The 23,145-nt window shown below is 38.4% G+C and overlaps 1 protein-coding gene across 1 annotated transcript; it reads right to left on the reverse strand.

Moving 5' to 3' along the window:
- Positions 1 to 2,136: 2,136 nt before the first annotated feature.
- Positions 2,137 to 23,013, reverse strand: nagpa (N-acetylglucosamine-1-phosphodiester alpha-N-acetylglucosaminidase). Its single transcript, XM_057340964.1, has 11 exons — positions 22,850 to 23,013; positions 19,329 to 19,811; positions 10,979 to 11,118; positions 10,636 to 10,744; positions 9,482 to 9,610; positions 9,189 to 9,391; positions 8,821 to 8,868; positions 8,522 to 8,650; positions 8,098 to 8,229; positions 5,388 to 5,469; positions 2,137 to 4,700 (listed from the first exon to the last, which is right to left on the reverse strand). The coding sequence occupies exons 1-11, from the start codon at positions 22,936 to 22,938 to the stop codon at positions 4,478 to 4,480; spliced, it is 1,767 nt and encodes a 588-aa protein (XP_057196947.1). The 5' UTR covers positions 22,939 to 23,013; the 3' UTR covers positions 2,137 to 4,477.
- Between the last annotated feature and the right edge of the window lie 132 nt (positions 23,014 to 23,145).

The following is a 23,145-nucleotide window of genomic DNA, read 5'->3' on the forward strand; positions in this document are numbered from 1 at the left end:
CTTGGTCATCGTTTAAAAACGCTTAAGGTCTGGATTGTTTGTTGCATATATGCAATATGACATGCGTAACAGATCATGTTCATCTTCTGTCCTGTTTTTTGGAATGAAGGAAAGATTATATTATGCCCAATTCCCACCCGAATCTTATCTGAAGACAACAGAACATATTGTTCATTAGAACATTCCTGACATTACATATTATGCACCACACTGTAAACGGCACAGACGTCCACAGCACTGTGAAGTAATTCTGTCAATGTTTATATGTACCAAATGTGTTGTGCAATAGTGGCACAAACGAAAACGAGGCACAAAAGCACAATTGGTCCAATGGCATGTGTTGTGTTTCTAGTTAAAGCATAGTCTCATGGTTTTATTTATATTATTTACTTTTCTTTTCCCAGTAGAGGCCAAAAGTCTGATAAGTAAAAAGTAAAAAAATGTTTTTCTATGCTGAATCTAAAGCATAAAATGAATTTCAGAATTTCTTTATTAGTTGGTGTGTTGCATTTTCGATTTAAGAATAGCATGAACTGCCTGTCTGTGAAAAACGTTGTTTGAGACCTCTCCAAAAATAATTGTATGTGCTTCTGAACCAAGAAAAGTGTACCTTTTAAGAAATTACATTAAAGATGTAAAAAATATCTTTAAAAGTGTGTTGAATTTTTTGCTTAATAAATGAATAAGTTTTTGAGATGTTAATACATACAAAGGACTGTGTTTGGATACACAGAGATCAAGAAGACAGAAATTATTAGAATCTGACATCTGGGCAGAGGATTGCATCATGTGAAGATGACAAAGAGGTGGGCTTGTCTATATGAGTCAGAGAGCCATCAGGCATTACATCCTCTCAGTCAGTAATACAGGTTTTGCGGCTATAAGGCAGTCTGTTGTTTTGAGAACTACAGTAATGCGGAAGCTTAGAAGCACAAGCTAAAAACACAATGTTGTAGGAATCTTGTACACATACCAAAGATCTAAAAATATGTGCACACCACACACAAGCTGAGGCCTGAAAAACTATTTGTAGTGTCACACATGATAAATCTTTTCACATTATAAAAAAATATTAACCACCACGAAAAAAGTAATAAACCATGAAATATTGCACTAAGCGCATCAATAGGCCTTATGATGGACATAATGTAAACCTGTGATAGTATAACTGCAGGGGTCAAAAAATAAACAAAGAAATAAAAAACAAGGTTCAAAGATATTCAATTTAATTATAGAAATACAATGTACTTAATACACATGTACATGTAGAAATACAAATGATTTAAAACATCTTTTTTTACATTCTCTTGAATCTGGCTGATTTTCTCTCATCTGGGCTCCATAACCAATAAATGTTCCTCAACATATGAAAGGAAGTTTAGGTTATAGTACATGGAAAATACTCTTTGCGATTGTTTGATTTGGCATGACAATTAAATATTGCTCACAAACTTGCCTTAAAATTAAATAAAAATGTATTATATATAGAAGCACATTAATCAGCTGTGTTAATCAACTGCAAGCACATAATTTAATGTAACCTAAACCAAAATTTGAATCACTTTTTAAACACTATGAAAATCTAACACCACCAAGTAAACCATCATCTTCAGGAACCATCTGTTGTGTGAAACACATTTGTTGTATTGAACACGCCTTTTCTATTGGACACACCTGTTAAATTTTCTTGAAAAGACACACCTTTCATTTCCATTTGCCAGAATAAAAGAACACTGGCATTAGCTGCCTGATCAAAACTATACAACAATCTTTGCATTGATCAATCAAACAGACACTAAATTTGAATCACTGACCCATTGTTATTCAGATGGAAAGCAAGGGTCCTCTGTAGAAAATTTGACATATAAACGACATATACACAACATCACATAACATTTCATAGAAGAATTCTCATAGATCATATTATGGAGGCATGTGGTCTTCAACCTTCTCTAGGATCTAAAAGGACTTACATCATTGATTGCGGATGAACCCAGGAACATAAGCAGAGCCACACTACACTCAAGTACTCCTCAACTGACTACTCAAACTGAGCAGGCCAAGCATACATGCAGTTACTAGGTTGTAACTGCCCTTGATGTCAAGCCAACCTGAGTACAAGCAGACAATTAAAAATAAAGTGATCCATAAGAAAATTTACATTTTATTCATTTAGCATTAGAAAATAAGGCTGACTAACACTCATATCCATGATTACCATAATAGCCACATTCAATTAATGCACAACAAACCGAATGTACCGTTCTGCTTGTCGCATAACAAAAGCAACACATAAAATCAATTGCTTAAAATGAGTGGCGAGATTACCTCCACCACACTTATTAGCATCAGGGCCAGAGCGAGGCGATGAAGCACCCTCTCTAACCCCTGCAGCATCTGTTTGCTGGATTGCATTGAAATCAAAAACTATATCAAAAACTGGATTGAGGTCTTTGTGCCCGGCTGCTTTACACTTACGGCTCAGAGGTAATTCGCAGAGGATCATATGCAAAGCAGGCAGTGAGCCAGGTGGAAGTTAATAAACAGTCAAATGTACCAAGCTGCAGACAAACACCTTTTGTTATGTCTTCAGTATAACACATTTTAGTTGGATCTCACAAAAACATGTTCAAGTTACATTTCACCACAAAATTAAAAGGAAAAGAAATATCTTGGACAATAAAATGTAGTCCAATACTTTTTTCTTTAAATCACCTTATATTAAAAAGAAGTACAATCTTCCATCATGAAAAATGTATATTTTTATCATTATGATTTCTAAAAATGTTTAAATAAAAAAAAAACAGTAAATTTACCTTACAGGGACAGGTGACCCAAAAATAAAAAATCTGGTTACACTTATTTTACAGTGCCCGTGTTACAGTGTAATTATACATTCAAGCATGAGTAATAAAAATGAACTACATGTACTTACTATAGGGTTAGGATTAGGGTTTGGTTTAGGGTTAGTTACATGTAATTGTGCATAATTTATAGTAAATACTATAGTAAATACATGTCACATGCGTAACAAGGGACCGTAAAATAAAGTCTTACCAAAAATCCTTTTTGTCACCATTCTGTCATTATTTACAGTATGTGGCTTCATGGGGTTCAAAACGTAAAAGATATTTTGAGAAATGTGGTTTTGTGTCCATACAAGGGAAGTCAATGGGGGCAAGTGTTGTTTGGTTCCCAACAATCTTAAAAAAACAAAAACGGTGAACTACCCCTTAATGTTATGGCAACGTGCGCCAAACATACAAATATTTCCTAAATATATTTTTATTTTGGACCTGTACGTTCATGTGACAAGTTTGGAAAAATTCACTGCACCCCCTGTATGTTTTTACTCACAGAACCTCTCTAAACCACCTCTTCAAACCACAGAGACGAGCCAAAAATCTTTTTTATGACGCCAAACAGGAAACAGCAGGGGAACCAACTGTAAAACCGTCTCAAATAAATGTTCCTCTTCCATACGATGTGTCATGTTGCAGAGCTAAAACAGAACCATATTACTCAAATCTCACCCCAAAATCTGGATTTACTGCTTTAAAACTCTTTCTTAACTGCAGAATGAGAAAACAATCCAGGCCTTGATTTTTTTATAACGTCTGATTTAAACTGTCTGGGGACAACATGCAAAACAGAGAAGCACCATAAGACCGGCAAGGGTTGGCAAAGCTTTTACGGAAACAAAAGGGACGATGTTGGATAACCGAATGACCTCTGATGAAAAAAGGAAAAAACCTCTTTCAATAAAAATGTTTCAAAATAGCAGTTTGGCAAGTTCATGCAGGAAGGATTTCGCAAAAAAATGGGTTCATAGTTCAAAACTAGTCTGATCCCATGGCAACGGGTGGAACCCATACACTGAATAAAAAGGCTTTGTGGTGATATTGCTATTTATCTTGGTTATCTTAATGAAAGGTTTTATTGAGGTCAATGATATAATACTTTCAGCATGGTTTGAATCGTGAATTACATAAGAAACCAATCCTTGTATTGCGACCAGCTGCTATGAAGTCAACGTGCAAACATCAAACAAACAAATGCATAATTCAGTCGCACTGCACAACCAGCGCACTTGGCATGTGTGAACAGAGCTGGCTCAAGGTTATAGGCTCAGCTGGGGTGAATGTGGAATTTGTGGAGTCGAGCGGACAGCTGTTTGGATTCTAACGCCCATTTCATTGTCCCTCATTTTCAGTTTAGATGGTCCCGCTCCAGCTACGACGAGAGCTTTCCAAAAGCTCATCGATTCACAGCAAGAATAAGCAAACCCTTTTTCCTCCTCCCCTAGAAGAAAAAGTGCTTGTGCTAATGTAGATGGGGCCCATGACACATTGCCTACATCTCTCTGCCAGTCAGTGTCTTGAAATTGCCCAGCCAGGTGTAGTTATTGAGGCACTCTGGCCTCTGGTGTTTGGCACAGTGGTGTGAACCCGTGCACACATTCGCACGCACTTTGCCATTATGAGGAGTCCGAGTCTTCTGCCTGAAAGATATTTTTCCCAGGCTTTGTCCTCTGACCTCTGCCACGCTCTGCGGCCCCGTTGATCTCTCCCAATGGAAAGTAGGAGTAGCCCTCTCTCTGTCCGCGCGCTCTGCATTTTCTGCACGTCTGGATTAGGTTACCGGCGAGGCTGGCCAGCAGCGACGTTGCCAGGATAGCGCAGACAACCAACCAGCTTTGTCTGCACACACACAAACAAAACACTCGCAGGGTGAGGAGTTGCACTTTGACCTCTGACTCCACCGCCGCTGCCCACGGGGTCTACAAAGCACTTGACTGTAGCCATGGTAACATCATACAATCCCCTACTTGCATTTGAAAGGCTGAGCTGACTAATAAATTCATCTCTGCTACTCCACTGCGGCAGAGTTGTTTACCAGTACAGTGAGGGCACTCGGTTCAGAAGGGTTCTACTAAACACGGGTCTGGAATTTGTCAGAGTGAATTTACATGGCGATAATCAAGTTATTCGGATACACAGATAGGGAGAGGTTTAAATGAGAAGCTGTTTGAGATAATAGACTTTTTATGTAATCAGAGCTCTTGGTAAAGTGTAAAGCTACGAAGACTATGGCATTAAAATACACTAATAGAAGTCAAGATGTTATGGTGCCGATGTATGTGTGTGAAGATTAAGCATTTACTATGAGGTCTGTGGCAGCGGTCAACCAACATGGATTTAAAATGACCAATATTTTCCCAAAGGTCAATTTACTGTATATATTTAAAACATAGTGACAAAGTATCTTCTTTTCCACCAACTATGTATTTGTTAATACATGCACAGAAATAAAATGCATACATAATATTTACCCAAAATATACAAAAATATAAACAAGCTACATTGCTCTAAGTTTAGAGCACTTACTCAGATAAATAGGGTCTGGGAGTTTGACTTTCCTCTACATGCCTCCATTCCCTCCACAACTGGGTAGCCAAACAGTGACCAGCTGAAGTGTTGTGGAAAAAACAATCAAATCAAATCTCTTGTTAGGACAATAATTCTCTAACAGACACTTTCCTTTTATAACTAAAATCTGGACATACAGAACATACAGTGCCTTGCAAAAGTATTCATCCCCCTTCATTTTATTCACATTTTGTTATGTTGCTGCCTTATCTTAAACTACTTTAAATGAAAGAAAATGTACATTAATCTACACTCCATGCACAATAATGACAACAATAATTGCTTGTTGATGTTTCTACACTTCGAGTGGAGTTAACCTGTGGCAAATTCAGTTGAATAAGTATGATTTGGAGCGGCACATACCTCTCAATAAAAGGTGCAACAGCTGAAAATGCACATGAAAAAACCAAGACATGAGGTCAAAAGAACTGCCAGTAGAGCTCTGAGACAGGATTGTATCAATCTGGGGAAGACTTCTGAAAAAAAATCTGCTGTATTGAAGGTTCACAGAAGCATGTAGCCTCCATTTATCCTCAATGAAAGAGGTTTGGAACCACCAGATCTCTTACTTGAGCTGACCTCCTGTCCAAACTGAGCCATCGATGGAGAACGGTCTTGGTTAGAGCGGTGACCAAGAAGCTGATGATTACTCTGGTTGAGCTCCATGATCATATATGGAGATGGGAGAAACTTACAGAAGGACAAACATCACTGCAACACTCCACCAATCTGGGCTTTATTGCAGAGTGTCCAGACTCTGCTCAGTGAAGACACATGGAAACTTGAAATATCAGAAACAAGATTCTCTGGTCTAATGAATCTCCGTTTCATGCATCATGTCTGGAGAAAACCAGGCACTGCTCAACACCTGTACAATAGCGTCTCAGCAGTAAAGTGTGGTGATGGAAACAGCATCATGATGTGGGGGTGTTTTTCATATGCAGGGACTGGGGCATTTGTCAGAGTAGAAGAAAAGCTCAACGGCACAAAATACAGAGATAATGACCATGAAAACCTAGCCCAGAACATTCAGAACCTCGGACAGGGCAGAAGGTTCATTCTCCAACATGACAATGATCCTAAGCACACAACTAAAACAATGCAAGAGTGGCTTATGGACAACTCTGTCTATGTCCTTGAGTGGCCCAGCTAGTGCTTGAACCCAACTGAACATTCTCTGTAGAAACCTGAAAATGTCTGTCTACTGATTATCTCCATCCAACCTGACAGAGTTTGAGAGGATCTGAGGAGAAGAATGGCAGAAAATTGCCAAATGCAGATGTGTAAAGCTTTTCACATCATACCCAAAAAGATTTGAGTCTGTAAAGGTGCTACTACTGAATTAAGGGTATGAATACTTATGCAATGTACTTATTTTAGTTTTTTATTTATAATACATTTGCAAAGTTCTAAATCACAAATCTAATTTTTATTTTGACATTATTGTGCAAGGAGTGTAGAGTAATGTAAAAAAGTAATTTAAAGTAGTTCAAGATAAGGCAGCAACATAACAAAATGGGAATAAAATTAAGCGGGATGAATACTTTTGCAAGGCACTGTACAAGTGTTGATGCATGCAGAGCTAGAATATGCACTTGTTTTCACTTCTGTTTATTATGATTTCACATCAAAAGCAATTTTGACTTTTTATGACAGCATCATTATTCAGGGGGTATTAACGGAGCAGAGTCGGGTTTACCTACTTGGGATTCTAACACCCCACTAAAATTCTGACCCAGAATTTCTTCTGAGATCATCAAAATAATTGGTTGAGTTCACACAAGCAAGCATGTGTCATAAAGCATTTTATTATATTGACATAGACAGCCTCATTATTGTGGGAAATAAGAACTGGGGGTGGATAAAATTGACTCCGCTGAAAAAGCCCTCCAAATACCCTCCTGAAAAAGCTGACTTTGTCAATATAATGAAATGATTTGATGTTTTTAGTGTGATTGCTAAAGTTAGCAAACAAAACATCATCATGTAGCAAGCAACTATATTAAACTTAAACTACCATGTCCACATTTGCTTACTGGGGGGAGGACAATACACAGGTTGTACATGGGTCATAAAATGCCATGAATTTATCATATTTTTACACATACTAAATGATACAACTACACACACAGGCTTTGAGAGTTTACTATATTCTCTTCAAAAAAGCTTAAGAAAGCATCTTCTCAAGTTAAATAACAGAGGTCAAAAAGTCGGAATGGACAGAGCCGCCTGTATTTTTTTTCTGGTGCTGACACAGATAACCACGTCTGTCTAATCATAAAAATAAGGACTACTGGGTTGATCGAGGATCCGCAAGGTCTGTTTTCTAGAAAACAGCTGTCAATGTAGGCTGTGAAATGATAAGCTATATCACCATAGAGAGGCTGGTAACACGGCAATGCGAAAACTATGCCAGCCAAATCACAACACTGGAAAATCACACAAAACCTTAAGTGGAAAAAAGCAGCTTAGATAAACCCACGTGCGCGCACGCACGCACACAGTAAGGGTAGTAAGGGAATGAGGAATGCAGATAGCGAAAGCTATAAGTGGAGCGAGTTATGTGCTGAGGAAGTGTGAACACTAAAATGATCAATAGAGACATCACACACGGAATTTGTTGTTTACATGTCGTGTGAGTGCTAATGGGGGCTATACTGTACTGAACCTCTGTGCAGGCTGATGTTTCTCTCCCCCTCATATGTAGTATTACAGCTCCCAGTAACAGAGTCACACGGGCACATGTTCTCACACTGGCACGGCTGCTCACAGTTCAGCCCGTAGAAGCCGAAAAGACACTCTGGGGTGTGACAGAGAGAGAAGAAGCAACACAAATTTTGAAATATTATAATATTATCTCATATTACTATTTCTGTAGTAAGCCTCTGTAGTATGCTGAATGTCTGTTATACATGCTCTGTATCCGAATGGTTAACTAAATATTCTTAAAGTGCCCACATATACGTTTTGTGTATTTTCTTAACCTTTACCAAAATTTTTACCTGCTACTATTTTGCAATAACTTAAAGCATTCAGATAAAAACACTTTTTGTTAAAGATGTGTTAGGCGTTTCTGAGATATGACTGCATACCTTGCTTACAGGAATCTCCATGAAAACCAGAACGACAGGTGCACTGTCCGTGAACTGGATCACATGAGCCCCCATTTGCGCATTTGCATGATTGATTGCATCCATCGCCATAGAAACCTGACTCACATACTGTATAGATACAGACATATGATATTTACGAACATTGGTTTGAGCATAAATGTTGCAATCTCTAATGATATAACACAAGCATTTATGTAACAAACCCAGTAAAATAGCCAGTCTGCACTTTACTAAAAGATCAAACCTGTATCAGCCATGTGGACTTGTACTGCAATTACCTTGGCTACAGTTTAAACCCCTCCATCCAGAATCACAAACACACCCATCTGACAGAAAGAGAGGGATAATAGAAGATATGGGGTTATCAAAAAACCTAAATACCATCTGTTTTATTTTCTTAGTTACATAAAAATAACTAACCACAAAGTAGTATTATTTGTGGATAATGGCATTCACTTAAAGTAATGGATGTACAGGCCTTTACAGGCTCCTTGGTAGATTAGAGAGATGATTCAGGGATCAGTGGCATTTTTTCATGTTTCTGAGTAACATATCTGTATCTGTGATGTACATCAAATTCACAAATCCAAATCTGTCCTTATTTTCGATATATAGAGAAAAGTATTAGAGCAACATAATGACTCACTCTCAGTGCAGATCCCATGATCGCCACATTCTGGGCTCTGGCATGTGAGATTTGCACATCCAGGTCCGCTCCAGCCCTGCTGGCACTCGCACTGACCATCTATGCAGCGTCCATGCCCGCTGCAGTCCTCCAGCTGGCACAGCCTCTCATGAACACACAGCACAGTGGATACGGCCCGTGGACAGCACCACATCCCACCTGTACTGGATTTTGTCAAAAGTTACGTTGATCAAACTAGAACCCAGCACAGAGAGTGATGTTTTGCATATGTTGATGTAAATGCATGTACACACCAGTGATCTGAGGGGTAACTGGCTAGGGATCCATTGAGGATGTAGGTGGCCGAGCCACCTCCATCCAGATTGATGGCGTTGATGACGCCCTGATCCTTTAGAAACTTTGCCACTTGCCTGAGATTCATTCTGCAAAGACGTAACTTTAGTAAACATGAGATGAACTGTTCGTGCACACCAGCTCCTGCTTTCAAGTGTTTTCACATATCACCGAAAGCAGGATCTGATTAGAAAAGAGTTGTGTAATGACATACAGGTTATAAGCTCAAATACACCCAGATTATTTACTTAAATCAATCTACAAAAACATATGATTTGAAAATCTTGATATCAGAACCATAAGCAGAAAGAACAAAATGGAGTATTTAATTTTACTACTTTTCTAAGATTTAGTTTAAAATGTCTGCTTAATGATTATAATGTAAAATATGGTTAGACATGTACTGTATGTAACATGCTTGCCCAGTTAGTTTTCCTTTTCTACTCTGCCACTACACAGATGTCTGCCTATCATCACAACCACCATTTACAGCACATATCGCTGCTGTCCTTCTGAAATCTTGTATCTCCATATTTTGTGATTTTTATTTTTTTGCCATACGTCAATATTATTGGTCACTCTTCATGTTTGTCACTGGGTTTTGCAAATATCTAACCAATAAAAGCATTTAAAGTGCTTGTCAACTTTGACAACACAGTATTTATTCCTTTTAAAAAGTACAGTGTTTTTTCTATTCCTTGAAAAACAGTAAAAATGGACATCCGATGTTCTGGAAGGACACCGACGATATAAAAGTTCAAAAAGGTACAGTAGTCTGGGGTTCAGAGAGGGTGGAAAATAGTAATCAAATGCAAGTAAGACTGTTAAGACTTAAATGTAAGTAAGAATGCTGAATAAAATCTTGTCTCACTGTAAGTGGATTTTAGGTGCACAAAGTGAAACAAGAGTGTTAAACAAGGCCTTTAATCATTACAATGATACAATTTATTCCCGTCTGCTGTTCTTTCCTTCTCTTCTTGAGCAATAATGCTTGCAAGGCTTATTCTAGGTCATTAACCGCTTTAAAAAAACATGTACACAGACTGTGGAGGAGGAAATCAATGTTTACAACGATAAGCATCTGTGATCAACTCAGGTTCAATGTCCATCTTACCCTCTGTTACCCGTCTGACCATCGACGTGAAAGAGAATGAGCTTTCCCTCTGCATCGTGACCCACTGCAGTGCGAGCCGACACCACGTCCACAAAGTACTGAAATTTTCCTGAAACATTGAACATTGATTACCTAATCAATCTCACTTTTGTGTTTATTTTTGGATGTCAATAATGTGATGAATCACTGATATAAACACACATGAACAGGCTTGACACAAGTACTGTAGTATCTGAACTGCTATTGAATATTTGCACAGCTGGTTCAGACATAGTCTTTGGGTCAAACAAACTAGACAAATGGGCTCATAACACAATCACAATGAAATGTGTTGAAATCTTACCGGTCTCCTGAGTTTTGTCACACTCTGCCTGGATACTTTCATGTATGTAGATCTCACCAGCTCTCAGCAGCCACACCACCCCACTGATCAACTGTATGAAGGGGTTGACCTGGTCCAGAACATCTTCCTCAGACAGATACCTACAAACCGAAGAAATAAAACCCAAATCAGATAAATATTTAGTGGGTGGAATGAAAAACTGGCTGGTGTGGCCTGGTAGTTCGAGATGAGTTGCTGGGCTTGCAGCTACAGTAAAAGGTTATATTATACACAAAAGAAATAAAGACATTTTTACAACAAATAAATTCTTAACTTCCTTATTTTTCCTTAAATACTAATTTAAGGAAAAAGTTAGGAATGTTTTGTATTCCTGAAAAAAATTATTAAGACCACTCTTATTTTTTTCTCAAGATTGATTTACAAAGCATATGTCATTTTATTCTTATATTAAAAATGAAGATGTTCTTAAAAATATTTGAGAACTTCTTAAGAAGGAACATTCTTACGCACTTCCTATAATTTATCTTAAGAACAATCTTATATTTTGTTTTAAAGGAAAAGTTAATCTCAAAATCTTTTTTTAAAATTTTTACTCACCCACATGACGTTCAACATGTTTTAAAGGTGTCATGAACTGGCCTTTTTTATTGTTTTATACCGTTGTATGAGGTCTACTTATGACGTTCGCGTGGTTTTTACATTCAAAAACATCAAAATCAATAAGTAATAGACTATTTTCTACCCTGGTTTTGAGGCCGGCTTGACAAACGCTCTATTTTAATGGGCATGCCGCATTGAAGACTTGGAAGTAAACGCCTACTGCTATGATTGGATACCAGTTAGCTTAGTAAACTTAGTTGGAGCCTTTTGTGAATTTGGTTAGACACGTAACGTTAGGTTACACATTAGCCCTATTCGCACGGGATTAGTATTATCTGGGGACCTCGTGTGATTTAGAAATTACCTCCCCACATCTGTATTTCATGTAGCGCATTCGCACGGGATAAGTGAAGCCTGTGATTTTACTCAAATTTACTGACTTATTTCCCGGGTGTGATGGCAAGGCTTTGCGTATAGTTTGTATAGCCTATAGTTGTATGGCGTTTAAAGCGGCCATTCCCCTTGATGTCAATTTTCAAACTTTAGTTAGTGTGTAATGTTGCTGTTAGAGCATAAACAATATCTGCAAAATGATAAAGCTCAAAGTTCAATTCCAAGCGAGATATTATCTTTCCTCTTTTCAAGGACTACAGAGAACGGCTGGAATCGGACTACAGTCCTATACTTCCCGGGTGAATGATGTCACTATTCTGAGTTTTTGAAAAACCTCTGCCCAAAGGAATACGCCAAAAAAGCGGCAAGACCTTCCTTAGAGAGGAGGAAGAGCCGCTGGAGTAGTGTTTGGTTATCATAGATTGTAAACATTTGACTGAGCTGCGCGCTTAATTACTTTCACTTTCATCACAGTCCTACAGCTGGTAATAAGAATTCAGATACACACATTCTAAGAAAACCAACGGTCAAATAACAGCATCCATGACAGCGTCCATCATAGGCTGTGAAAGCTGTTCTGTGTAATACACTGATATTGTGTGTGTGCGCATACCTCTAAAACACTTCTATGAAACGTCCTTTGAAGTCCTGCTTGCAAATGTCTCCTAGTCAATCTGCTTGTTTTATTATCCAACTTAGGTCCAATATAAAAAGGCAAAACTAACGCTTCTGTTATTAGTGTTAATTAATATAACCGGTCTGACCCAATCGGTGCGGTGTCATTTCCCTCGTCATAGTAGGGGAAAAAACGTGATCTCTAACAAAGATTGACGTTTCCACATGCACTAGCAGACCTCCGTCACACTTCGATCGATCCGCATGTGTTCAACTGATGAAGTGAAGTTGACGCCATTGTTACTGTTTATTGCTAAAAACCAAAGCTTATGAATACACGTGCACTGAGGGGGACCGACCAACCACAACCGCCCGAAAAGTGTAAACTCGCTGATATGGTATGGGTGGGACATCTTCAGACACGCTCTAAGCAGGGAACCAATCACGACAGACCTGGTCAGCTTTACCAATCAGAGCTTTTCGGCAGGAGGGATTTTATATAGACCGGAAGAAATACAGTCGTTTTGTTAGAAGAGGGACAGCGGTGAACAATAGACTTGAAATATGTGAAATATAAAGCGTTTTTTGAAACTAGAAACATGAACATTCATTGTTAAACGCTCAAAAAACATAATCAAAGCTTCAAAAACAGCAAAAGAATGGCTCCTTTAATGATATATGACTGTACCTGTCAGCATTTGAGACAGCATCGCGAACCGGACAGAAGATCACCGCGATCGCGGGTCTCAAATATGACGAGAGTTTCCATGATAAATAAACAAACAGGAGACTCCCGGCCAAAACGACAGTGTTGGCAGGTATGGATATGACCAAGCAGCACCCGAAATAATATCAAAACACTTCAAATCAGCCTTTATTATTCGCAAACGGTGGATAAAACCTTGAAAAATTGATATATGAGACCGCCAAATCATAGAGATGCCGATTCGCACGGGACTAATATTATCACAGGACCTTAGTGTTCGTCAAAATATGGTAGGTAATTTGTGGGGGAATTTTTACTTTACAAATTACAGACATGGCCGATTCGCATGGGATTAAGATCACAGACAACCTCTGCAATTATTACAAATGACTAGAGGTCCCCAGGTAGTGCTGGGCGATATATCGTACGATTCTTATGCTCTCAGTTTCTCAATGACTTACGGTTAAATGCCGCCACATCCGAAAGCCAGAGGGCGCTCTTGCACAGAAACTCCGAATATGGGAAAGAGAAGAAGAACAATTAGTTCCAGGAAATGCCTGTGGTCATATTCTATCGCTGTTGATGATAATAAAGTTGATTTATAGTAATGATGATAGACGAGTGTTGCTTTTTCAAATACAAGTTATAAACGACTCAATCTCGTAGTGATTTTAGATCGAGCAGTACTTCCTACTGATCAAACAGCCGTAGTTCACAGAAGAGCTGTGCATAAAACATCGAATCGATTTCAGAATCGATTTAGACATGTATAATTAGCGTGAATCGCAATATACTGTATATCACCCAGCCCTATTCCCAGGTAATACTAATCCCATGCGAATAGGGCTATCAGGGCATATCAAGCGATCTTTAACAAAGCAATAGTGACGCATAGTACAAATATGTTTTACTCACATAAGATTGCTGCACCATTCCTATCGGATCCAATATTGACGGCACAGCACGAGTCTCTCCGCAAATCCAGTGTCGGCCTGTGCCTTGTTCACAAAGGAATCCGCGGTGAAATGAAGTGAACGAACGCTCAAAGTTTTACCCATGTATGCTGGAACGTCTTTAAAAATAAACTTCAACCACGCATTACTAATGTTGGAATCCGAATTAAGGTTATGTAGCGACTTTGTTCTTCCACAACCAAGCACTGCACAATATTTTGCGATCTTTAACGGCATGTTTATTGCGTGCTCACTCTATCTGGTTCCGCGCAACTTGTGTTACTTCAGTACTGTCATGCGCGAACCAGTGGGCGTGGCAAGAGAAGTAGTCGTTGATATTCTTCTGTGGAGGCGGTGTTCAACCAATCTATGACGGTGCATTCCAGGACCTGACGTTCGCTGGGCCTGGTGTCAATAACAGTTGTAATTTCAGTAACAAGGGCATTTTCAGTTCTGACACTTACAGGATGTTCGGGTTAAAATTGATGTCTTAATTCATGACTCCTTTAAGACCTCCCAGCGTCTTCGGAACACATATTAAGATATTTTAGGTGACATCCGAGAGATTTCCAGGCCTCCTCATAGACACCATGGTTATAATTGTTGTCAAGGTCCAGAAAAGTACTAAATACATCGTTTTAGGGCTGCAACAACTAATCGATAAAATCGATAATAATCGATAATGAAATTTGTCGTCAACGAATTTCATTATCGATTAGTTGGTCTGTGACGTCACTTGTGAGCTGCGCAGTTATAAATCAAGCGCGTCTTCTTCCCTTTTAAAATGACTGTTTTAGATGCGTCTCTCCGTGCAGCATGAGCTGCGCAGCTTTAAATCCAGACGTGGTTCTCCGTGGATGCGTCTCTTCGTGCAGCGCGAGATGCGCAGTTTTAAAGTCACACTTGTCTCTCCGTGCTGCACGAGGTGCGCAGTTTTAAAGTCACACTTGTCTCTCCGTGCAGCGCGAGGTGCGCAGTTTGAAAGTCACACGTGTCTCTCCGTGCAGCACGAGGTATACAGTTTTAAAGTCAGACATGTCTCTCGGTGCGTGCATCTCTCCGTGCAGCGCGAGGTGCGCAGTTTTAAAGTCCGACGTGTTCTGCATGCATCTCTTCAAGCTGCGCAGTTTTAAAGTTTAAAGGGGAGAGGTGTTTTAAATGACAAATTAAAGATTATATTAGTAAAACCCAATTTGTGGCGTTTGCACTTTGCAAAGTACATAATAGGCTAAATACCCTGATTTGGTGGTTTATTTAGTTCAGAGGTGGGTAACGAAGTACATTTACTTGAGTACTGTACTTAAGTACACTTTTTGAGTATTTGTACTTAAGTATTACTTTTACTGTTTACTTTTTACTGTACTTCACTACATTTGAATGACAAATATCTCAAACTTTTCATGGCACAAAAAAATGATTTCCTTGGCCAACCCTCCCCTCGCTCCCACGTTTGGGAGAGACTATTGTCAGTTGCTTCTAATATGACACACCTGAATCTACTCACCAGGTGTATTAATTATGGAGACATTCACAACATTTTGGGAGAAGGCTAATGAGTTCAGTTGTGTATACTGTTCCCATATCTGATTTACTTATTATAAGCAAAAGATGTAATTACATTTTTATCCGATTAATCGGGGGGGAAAAAAAAAAAAAAATCGCCAAACTAATCGATTATCAAAATAATCGTTAGTTGCAGCCCTACATCGTTTAATTGGTCCATCCGCTCATAGTGGCACATTTGAATTTTTTTGACCAAAACAAACCAAAATAACGACTTTAATCGATATATTCTCCTCTGTCTCGTCAGTCTATGGTGCGCATTCATGACAGCAGTCGGTGGGGGCAGATGCCTGCGTTCTGACTGACAACCCGGAAACGCAACTCTGTGTTTACAAGCAGACGGACGCTGTATAGAAGATGATCTTCGTAAAATGTCTGATGATTTCGATATTGAGGAAGACTTGCACTTTTTTCCCAACCGTACAAACCGAATGCGCATGCGTCGAAGTGCTCTTGTGAATGCACACCATAGACTGACAAGACAGAGGAGAATATATAGATTAAAGTCGTTATTTTGGTTTGTTTTTCGCACATTAAGTATTGTCGTTGCTTCAAAAAAATTCAATTGAGCCACTAAGAGCAGATGGACCAATTTAACGATGTCTTGAGTACTTTTCTGGAGCTTGACAACAACTATAACCACGATGTCTATGGAAAATCCAAGCCTGGAAATCTCTTGGATGTCAAATATCTTTATTTGTGTTCCGAAAACACCGGGAGGTCTTAAAACATGTTGAACGTCATGTGGGTGAGTAAAACAATAACACACTTTTGATTTTGAGATGAACTTTTCCTTTAAGAACAGTTTCGTGAATACGGCCCCAGGACATTAAGTATTTTAAATATTGTGCAAAATATAACATATTCCTACAGCCAAAAATGCACACGCACCATGATTTACTTCTTGCTATTGTTAGTAAAAAGGAATGAGTCAGAGGAAGCATTTTATTACACATTTTACACAAAAAAACTGTAAAGGTCCCTGTGAACATCAATATTATAAGTCATTCGTATTTTGGTCTATTTAGCTGGAAAAATCATATACTAAAGCTTAATTTCTGCATATTGTGAACTTTTAAGAGTGTATTAGAAATACATGCTCTAAAATATAGACCATATATAATATAGACCAGAATATACACTAGTCTATATCGCTTTAGAATATACAGTACACTTTAAAAAAGGTGCTACAAAAGGTTCTTCACAGCAATGCCACAGAAGAATCATTTACTGAAAGGTTCTTACGAGAACATTTTCTTTCTTACTTTTTTCTAGTTTTCTATACGTTTCCACTTATAAAACAAAAAGGTTCTTTGGATTCTAAAGGTTCTTTATGGAACAGTTTAGCTAAAATGGTTCTTCTATGGCATTGTAAAGCACCTTTTTTAAGAGTGTACAATAAATGGTCTCAAAATTAACAAACATGACAGCTTACTGCACTTACTAACTTAAATCTTGATTTTAAATCTTCGATTCAAAGTCTATTCAATGTCCTGTATCTATTTTTGGATATACGCATTAAAGTTAAATGAGAAATTAGCAAGAAGATAATAGAAGGAGAATTTATATAAACTCCCAGTTCAACCACACACACAAACTGCCGTGCCACTGGTTGAAAATGTTTATAATACACCACTGACTACAATTACGCTATTTTCGATGCCCTACACCTCATCCAGGTGAATGTCCAAACAGACTATGTAAACACCTTATCTAACAGCTAAACTTTCCGGGCAATAGCCAATAACGTCATACTGAATGACATATTGAGACACTGAGTACACTGAGTTCCAAACCACTGCCTATTATGAAGAGCACTGTTGCGTTACACAACATTGCTGTGTTTTTGTAAGGTTTCTATTTTAGGAAACAGATGTTCTTGGGGCTCTACATTCCCATGGCTTACTTCCCTCTAAATTCTGCACCCATATTTAGGTTGAGGTTTGTTGTGTTGACTGCTACAGAAGCAGTGAAGGCAACAGCTTTGAAATGAACTGATGCTGATAACCTCTTCTCATTGAGACTATTTAGTTATTACACTAAATAGGTCTTCAGCTGGACTGAACTTTATGAGTGTTTATTTGCGGATTGGAATTTTTCAGAAGTTTAGCTTACATCACAGGGAGTGCCATTAAGTGTCTCAGTAAATTAAAGGGGACACTTTCTACCATTTGTAGTACAGTTTATGTGAGATGTCTTTTTGAAAGACTAAGGTTCACTGAATGCATTAAATGAATCCCACTACTCGAGCAAGACATTATTGCAGCGTTATGTATGTGCGCAGGTGCTGAGCCAATAGCGTTTGAATGTACACAGTAACGGAGCCCTTTTGGTTGACTGTACTGAATGAACACTCCCTTTACTTAACGAGTCAATTGAGTCAAAATGAGACTGAATGAACTGGTACATGTTGTTTACGGCCTAATATCCTCTGTGTTGCAACAGTGCATTAATTTAATTTAATTTTAACTGGTTAAAGGTTAACTTTTGTTAATAAACTGTATTTAAAATAGATTATTTTAAATAGTTGTTTAATTAAATTTATATCGAAATAAATATCGTTATTGATCAATATAGAAAAAAACTATCGAGTTTACTTTTTTGCTATATCGCCCAGCCCTACCTGGAGGGCCGGTGTCCTGCAAAGTTTAGCTTCAACCCTAATCAAACACACCTGAACAGCTAATCAAGGTCTCACAAAGCAGACTAGAAACTTCCAAACAGGTGTGTTGAGCCAAGTTGGAGCTAAACTCTGCAGGACAGTGGCCCTCCAGGACCGACATTGGACACCCCTGCTGTACGGATATTTGAAGGGTGCGATACTATTCTGTAAGAACTCAAGATTAACATGAGATTTGCAGAAACTGTCTGAGTTATGGCCACTTTAACTGACCTATGTGATGTTTGACTTGTTTCTGCATTTTTCACTGTCCTTCTGAAACCTCAGATGTCCAAATTCACCGTTTACCAGGGAAGGGAAAAAACACTGTACTTATTAAATACTGTGTTATCGGAGTTGACAAGAACTTTTAAATACTTATTTGCAAACCCAGTGACAAACATAAAAGGCGACTAATAATGATTTATGGCAAAAAAATAAAATCACATAATATGGAGATACAAGGTTTCAGAAGGACAGCAGCAACATGTAGGATTGGATAAACTGCTAAATACTACGTTTGTATTGATATGTGAACTTAGGTTGTATGTTAATATGCTTATGATGACTACAAATATACATTTTTCTGACTTGTCAGGGTCAACTAAAGTGATGCTACTAAATATCTAAAATGCATTTAAAAATACATGCAAGTAAGGTCAAGATAACAGCATTTTTACTTTTGGATGAACTGTCCCATTAAATGTGCACCCCGATAAAATTATAGCCAGTTCAAAAGTACACATCCAACCACTCTAGATCAAATTTCAACGTTTTCACGTTTCTCAACACAGACACAAACCGTGTGGTAATGCAAATCAATGCAACACTCAGGGGAAAGACTGCAGACTGTGGCCTTACCCAAACACTAGCGTTCCATCCTTTCTGATGCCAAACTGGGCATTTTGAACTCCACCACTGTTCCTCACCAGTTTCCCATCACTCACAACATTGCCTAAGCACACTCCCGTGTCAGTTTTAAAAAAGCCTCCATTCTGAGCAACAAGGCACTTTTTAGTTTTGGCGGTGACCTCCACTAGCTCTTTGTGGTTCTGCTCGCACCCTCCAGGACCACCTGGCTCCAGTATGGACACAGTTCTTAGTGGGTCATGAACCACTGTGATGTGGCCACTTTTCCATCTGGCAGTGCCAGTGTCATCTGGGATGCTGGAGACGAATATCTTGGACTCGACCACTGGAGAGTTAGAGTGCTTGCTTGCTGCCCAGGTTTCGTGGGTTACGTTGCCATGAGCGATGGATTGACAGTCCCTCACATGGCGATGGGAGTGTGATGGGCCGTGGGATTTGGTGTATGGCAACAACAGGTCTTCATCCAAAGAGTTTCTGTAAAGAAAACATGCAAAGTTGATATGCTAAAATTATTTAGAGCATTGTGTGGAACTAACAGACACTTTTATCCAACGCAACACATTCAATCTATACATTTTTAATGGGTATGTGTGTTTCCTGGGGATCAAACCCATAAACATTTACAGTAACATGTAGATGTGGCTGTTTCGCAACAAAAGCACATTTTCATGAGCTAATATCTCTTTTAAAGACACCTGATGTTTTGAATATTTCTCAGTTTGAACTGAAGACATGCTTATTTGAAATAAAAAGTAAAAATCAATTGAGGAGCAGCAGATGTTTAGCTCCACATGCTTGGTTGTGCAATCCTTGTTAAGTTTGAGATAAGTGGCTGGCACTGTTATCCTTACACATCATGCAAACTTAATATGCAAACTAGTTGTAGATTAAGTTGGAGTGAAACATAGCTAGTGTTTGTATGCAAAGCTTAATAAAATCCTAACATCAGCCTGTAAAAATAATAGTCCTATAAATGTAAAGTTTATTTTGCTACTATTTAGAAGATCCATATTGAAAACAAACATTTCATCTCGTTCCTTACAGAGTCTATTTAATGTTTTTCAAATACTGTTGTATTATTGTTGGACCACGGCACGACACAAGAGGACGCTGTCAAAGTGACGCCTGTTTCTGAACAGGTTTCTCTCCCATAACTTTAGTTGGTTAAGCAAACGGATACTCCCGCCCAAATTACCGCCATTGGCTGAGAGTTGCACAGCCCGTGTTTTCTGATTGGATAATCTCTGTGAGTGGCAGAAAGATTCTCAAAAACGTAAAAGTAATGCTATGTTTAAAACGGCACTATTCCCTATATAGCGAATTTGAGTCCACTATATGGGGAAGAACTGAATGAAAATTAGTGAGTGGCCGTTTCTCAATATGCGTTCTTCAGCGGACTTGTATCCTCGTGTTCTTGCTCTACGTCAAAGTCCAGTTCCAATTCTCAATAACACAGCAGAGAAGGCATGAAAGTACTCAGATATGTTCCCGATATCAAGAATGCATCGTATGCAGCCTTGCGCGTCTACGGAATCCACTTGAAGTCCCAGAAGTCACTGCGGCGCGACCATCCAAGTTCATTCTTCCGAGGGTGCCTCACAAGACCGGTCTCCACAAGAACACAAGTCCGTTCTTGGAATTGAGAAAAGGCCAGTGATTTTGGACACTGACGTATATAGCCTGCGTCTGACAGTACTATCGCAGACGTTTGTCAAACATAACGATTGGCTAACACCTGTGTGGCTTTGTGGATTGTTTAATAAAATACTCAAATTAATTTTCACTTCGTCACATTTATTGTATTAGTTTTAAATAAAGAGAACAAAACAGCCGTCACATGTATTTGCAGGCATGCTTATTTATCACATTTAATAAAATTATTTTATATATTTAAAATAAAATACCACTGTTTATCTCATTCATTTAATCTGCATATTCTTTAAAAGTATAAAATAACTGTCAACAAGAACAAAGATATTTGTGTACAATCCATTCGGGGCATGGGTCGGGACATGTGTCATGTTGTATCATGGGAAATAGTGAATAAGCGATCGGATATGCACTCAAAATCAGAGTGCATTGGGGGTAAAAAAAAAGAGTGAACGAATGTAGGGAATGAAGTAGTTCACTCAGGTTTCGGACACCACTACAAAATGGCAGACACCCGATATAGTACAGAATATAGATACGGAGTGGTTCCAATCCACATACTATTCGTCCTAAATAGTATTCGAAAGTAGAATTAGTATGTAGAATCGTAGTATGTTGAAAATAGTATTTCAAAGATTCCCGGATGGTCTACTACTTCCAGTAGGAATTCGAAGTGCAGAATGATGCACACACTAACAGCTGATATTACCCACAACTCACCGCGAGTAGGCAGAGTTTGGTGACGCTCCACTGCATTAATAAATTATATAACTGATGCATCACTAAATTAACAAATGCAAGTATACAGTAGACACTACATACAAAATAATGAATAATTAATGGAAAGAAGAGCTGTATTTTGATGTGTGTGACAGTTATTGGCTACAATGCTGTCGACAACAACGGCCACTTCCGCTTCCTGTTAGTATGTCCCAGTGTGTGCAATCTCTTTTGTCATGCACTCAAAAGTACCTACTATTTCATTTCCAACACAAAAACAGTACCTACTATTAGGGCATAGTATAAGTAGGCGAATTGGAACGCAGGGTAAGTCTTTTAAAACAGAAGTCACAAGCTGTGTCTGAATTCTCCCCATATCTCCTATATAGTGCACTATATCAGGTGTCGGCCATTTTGTAGTGTTGTCTGAATTTTGAGTGAACAACTCATTCCCTACATTCGTTCACTATTTTTTACACACAATGCATTCTGATTTTAAGTGTACAATCCAATTATTTCCCATGATACAGCGCGAATAACAATCTGATTAGAGAATCAGCTGGTGGAGAGTGACCTAAATGCCATAGACATCAGGTTAATGCCACGAATGCACGTTTATACTTTGTTCTTGTTGACAGTTTTCTACTTTTTGAGAATAAACAGATTAAATGAATGTATAGACAGTGGTTCTTTATTTTAAATATATTAAATAATTTTATTAAACGTAATAAATGTAATAAAATAAACGTGGCAAACAGTTGTTTTGTTCTCTTTATTAAAAACTAATACAAAAACGTGACAAATAAAGTAAAAATCAATCCATAAAGCCACACAGTTGCATTATAAGCGTTATGAAGAATGTCCCAAATTCACACGCAGCTAACGTTACGTATTTTGGTCATATCCTTAAATTCATGCAAACGCCAAAATGACTTCACGTTTGTTGTATAATGTATTAAGGCAACTGAGATGTTAGGGTCGAGACAGGTAAATACCAGATAAAGTTACTAGAATAAATCTTGAAGTTACCATATTTACAAGCTGCTACGCAGGTCTGCATGCCAGACGTTAAATAACACGACACACTTTTAAGAGTGTTAATCAGTTAACTCAAGACTGCACTAAAGAATGCACGTGCTTACCGGATGTCTTTGCACTGGGACAAACCACATGCTCGTAAACATAAAACAAATAAAAAAATATGTTCGAAATTCACGGACGATGTGGCCATAGATGTATGCAAACGTGGATGAAAAAGAACAGCTATCCACTTCAGTGGAAGGACTTCCTAGTATGCCATGTCATATGATGTGAATCACGTGGTTACGCCAGCTGAGTCTCGTAGGAATTTGTAATGTAACGTTAGTTACATAAAATGTTAATGTTTCTTTCAAGGTTGTTATAATTTTTTGTGAAGGATCTTAAAATCATTTCGCCC

Source organism: Triplophysa rosa, linkage group LG8, assembly GCF_024868665.1.
Source record: "Triplophysa rosa linkage group LG8, Trosa_1v2, whole genome shotgun sequence".
Taxonomy (NCBI): Eukaryota; Metazoa; Chordata; class Actinopteri; order Cypriniformes; family Nemacheilidae; genus Triplophysa; species Triplophysa rosa.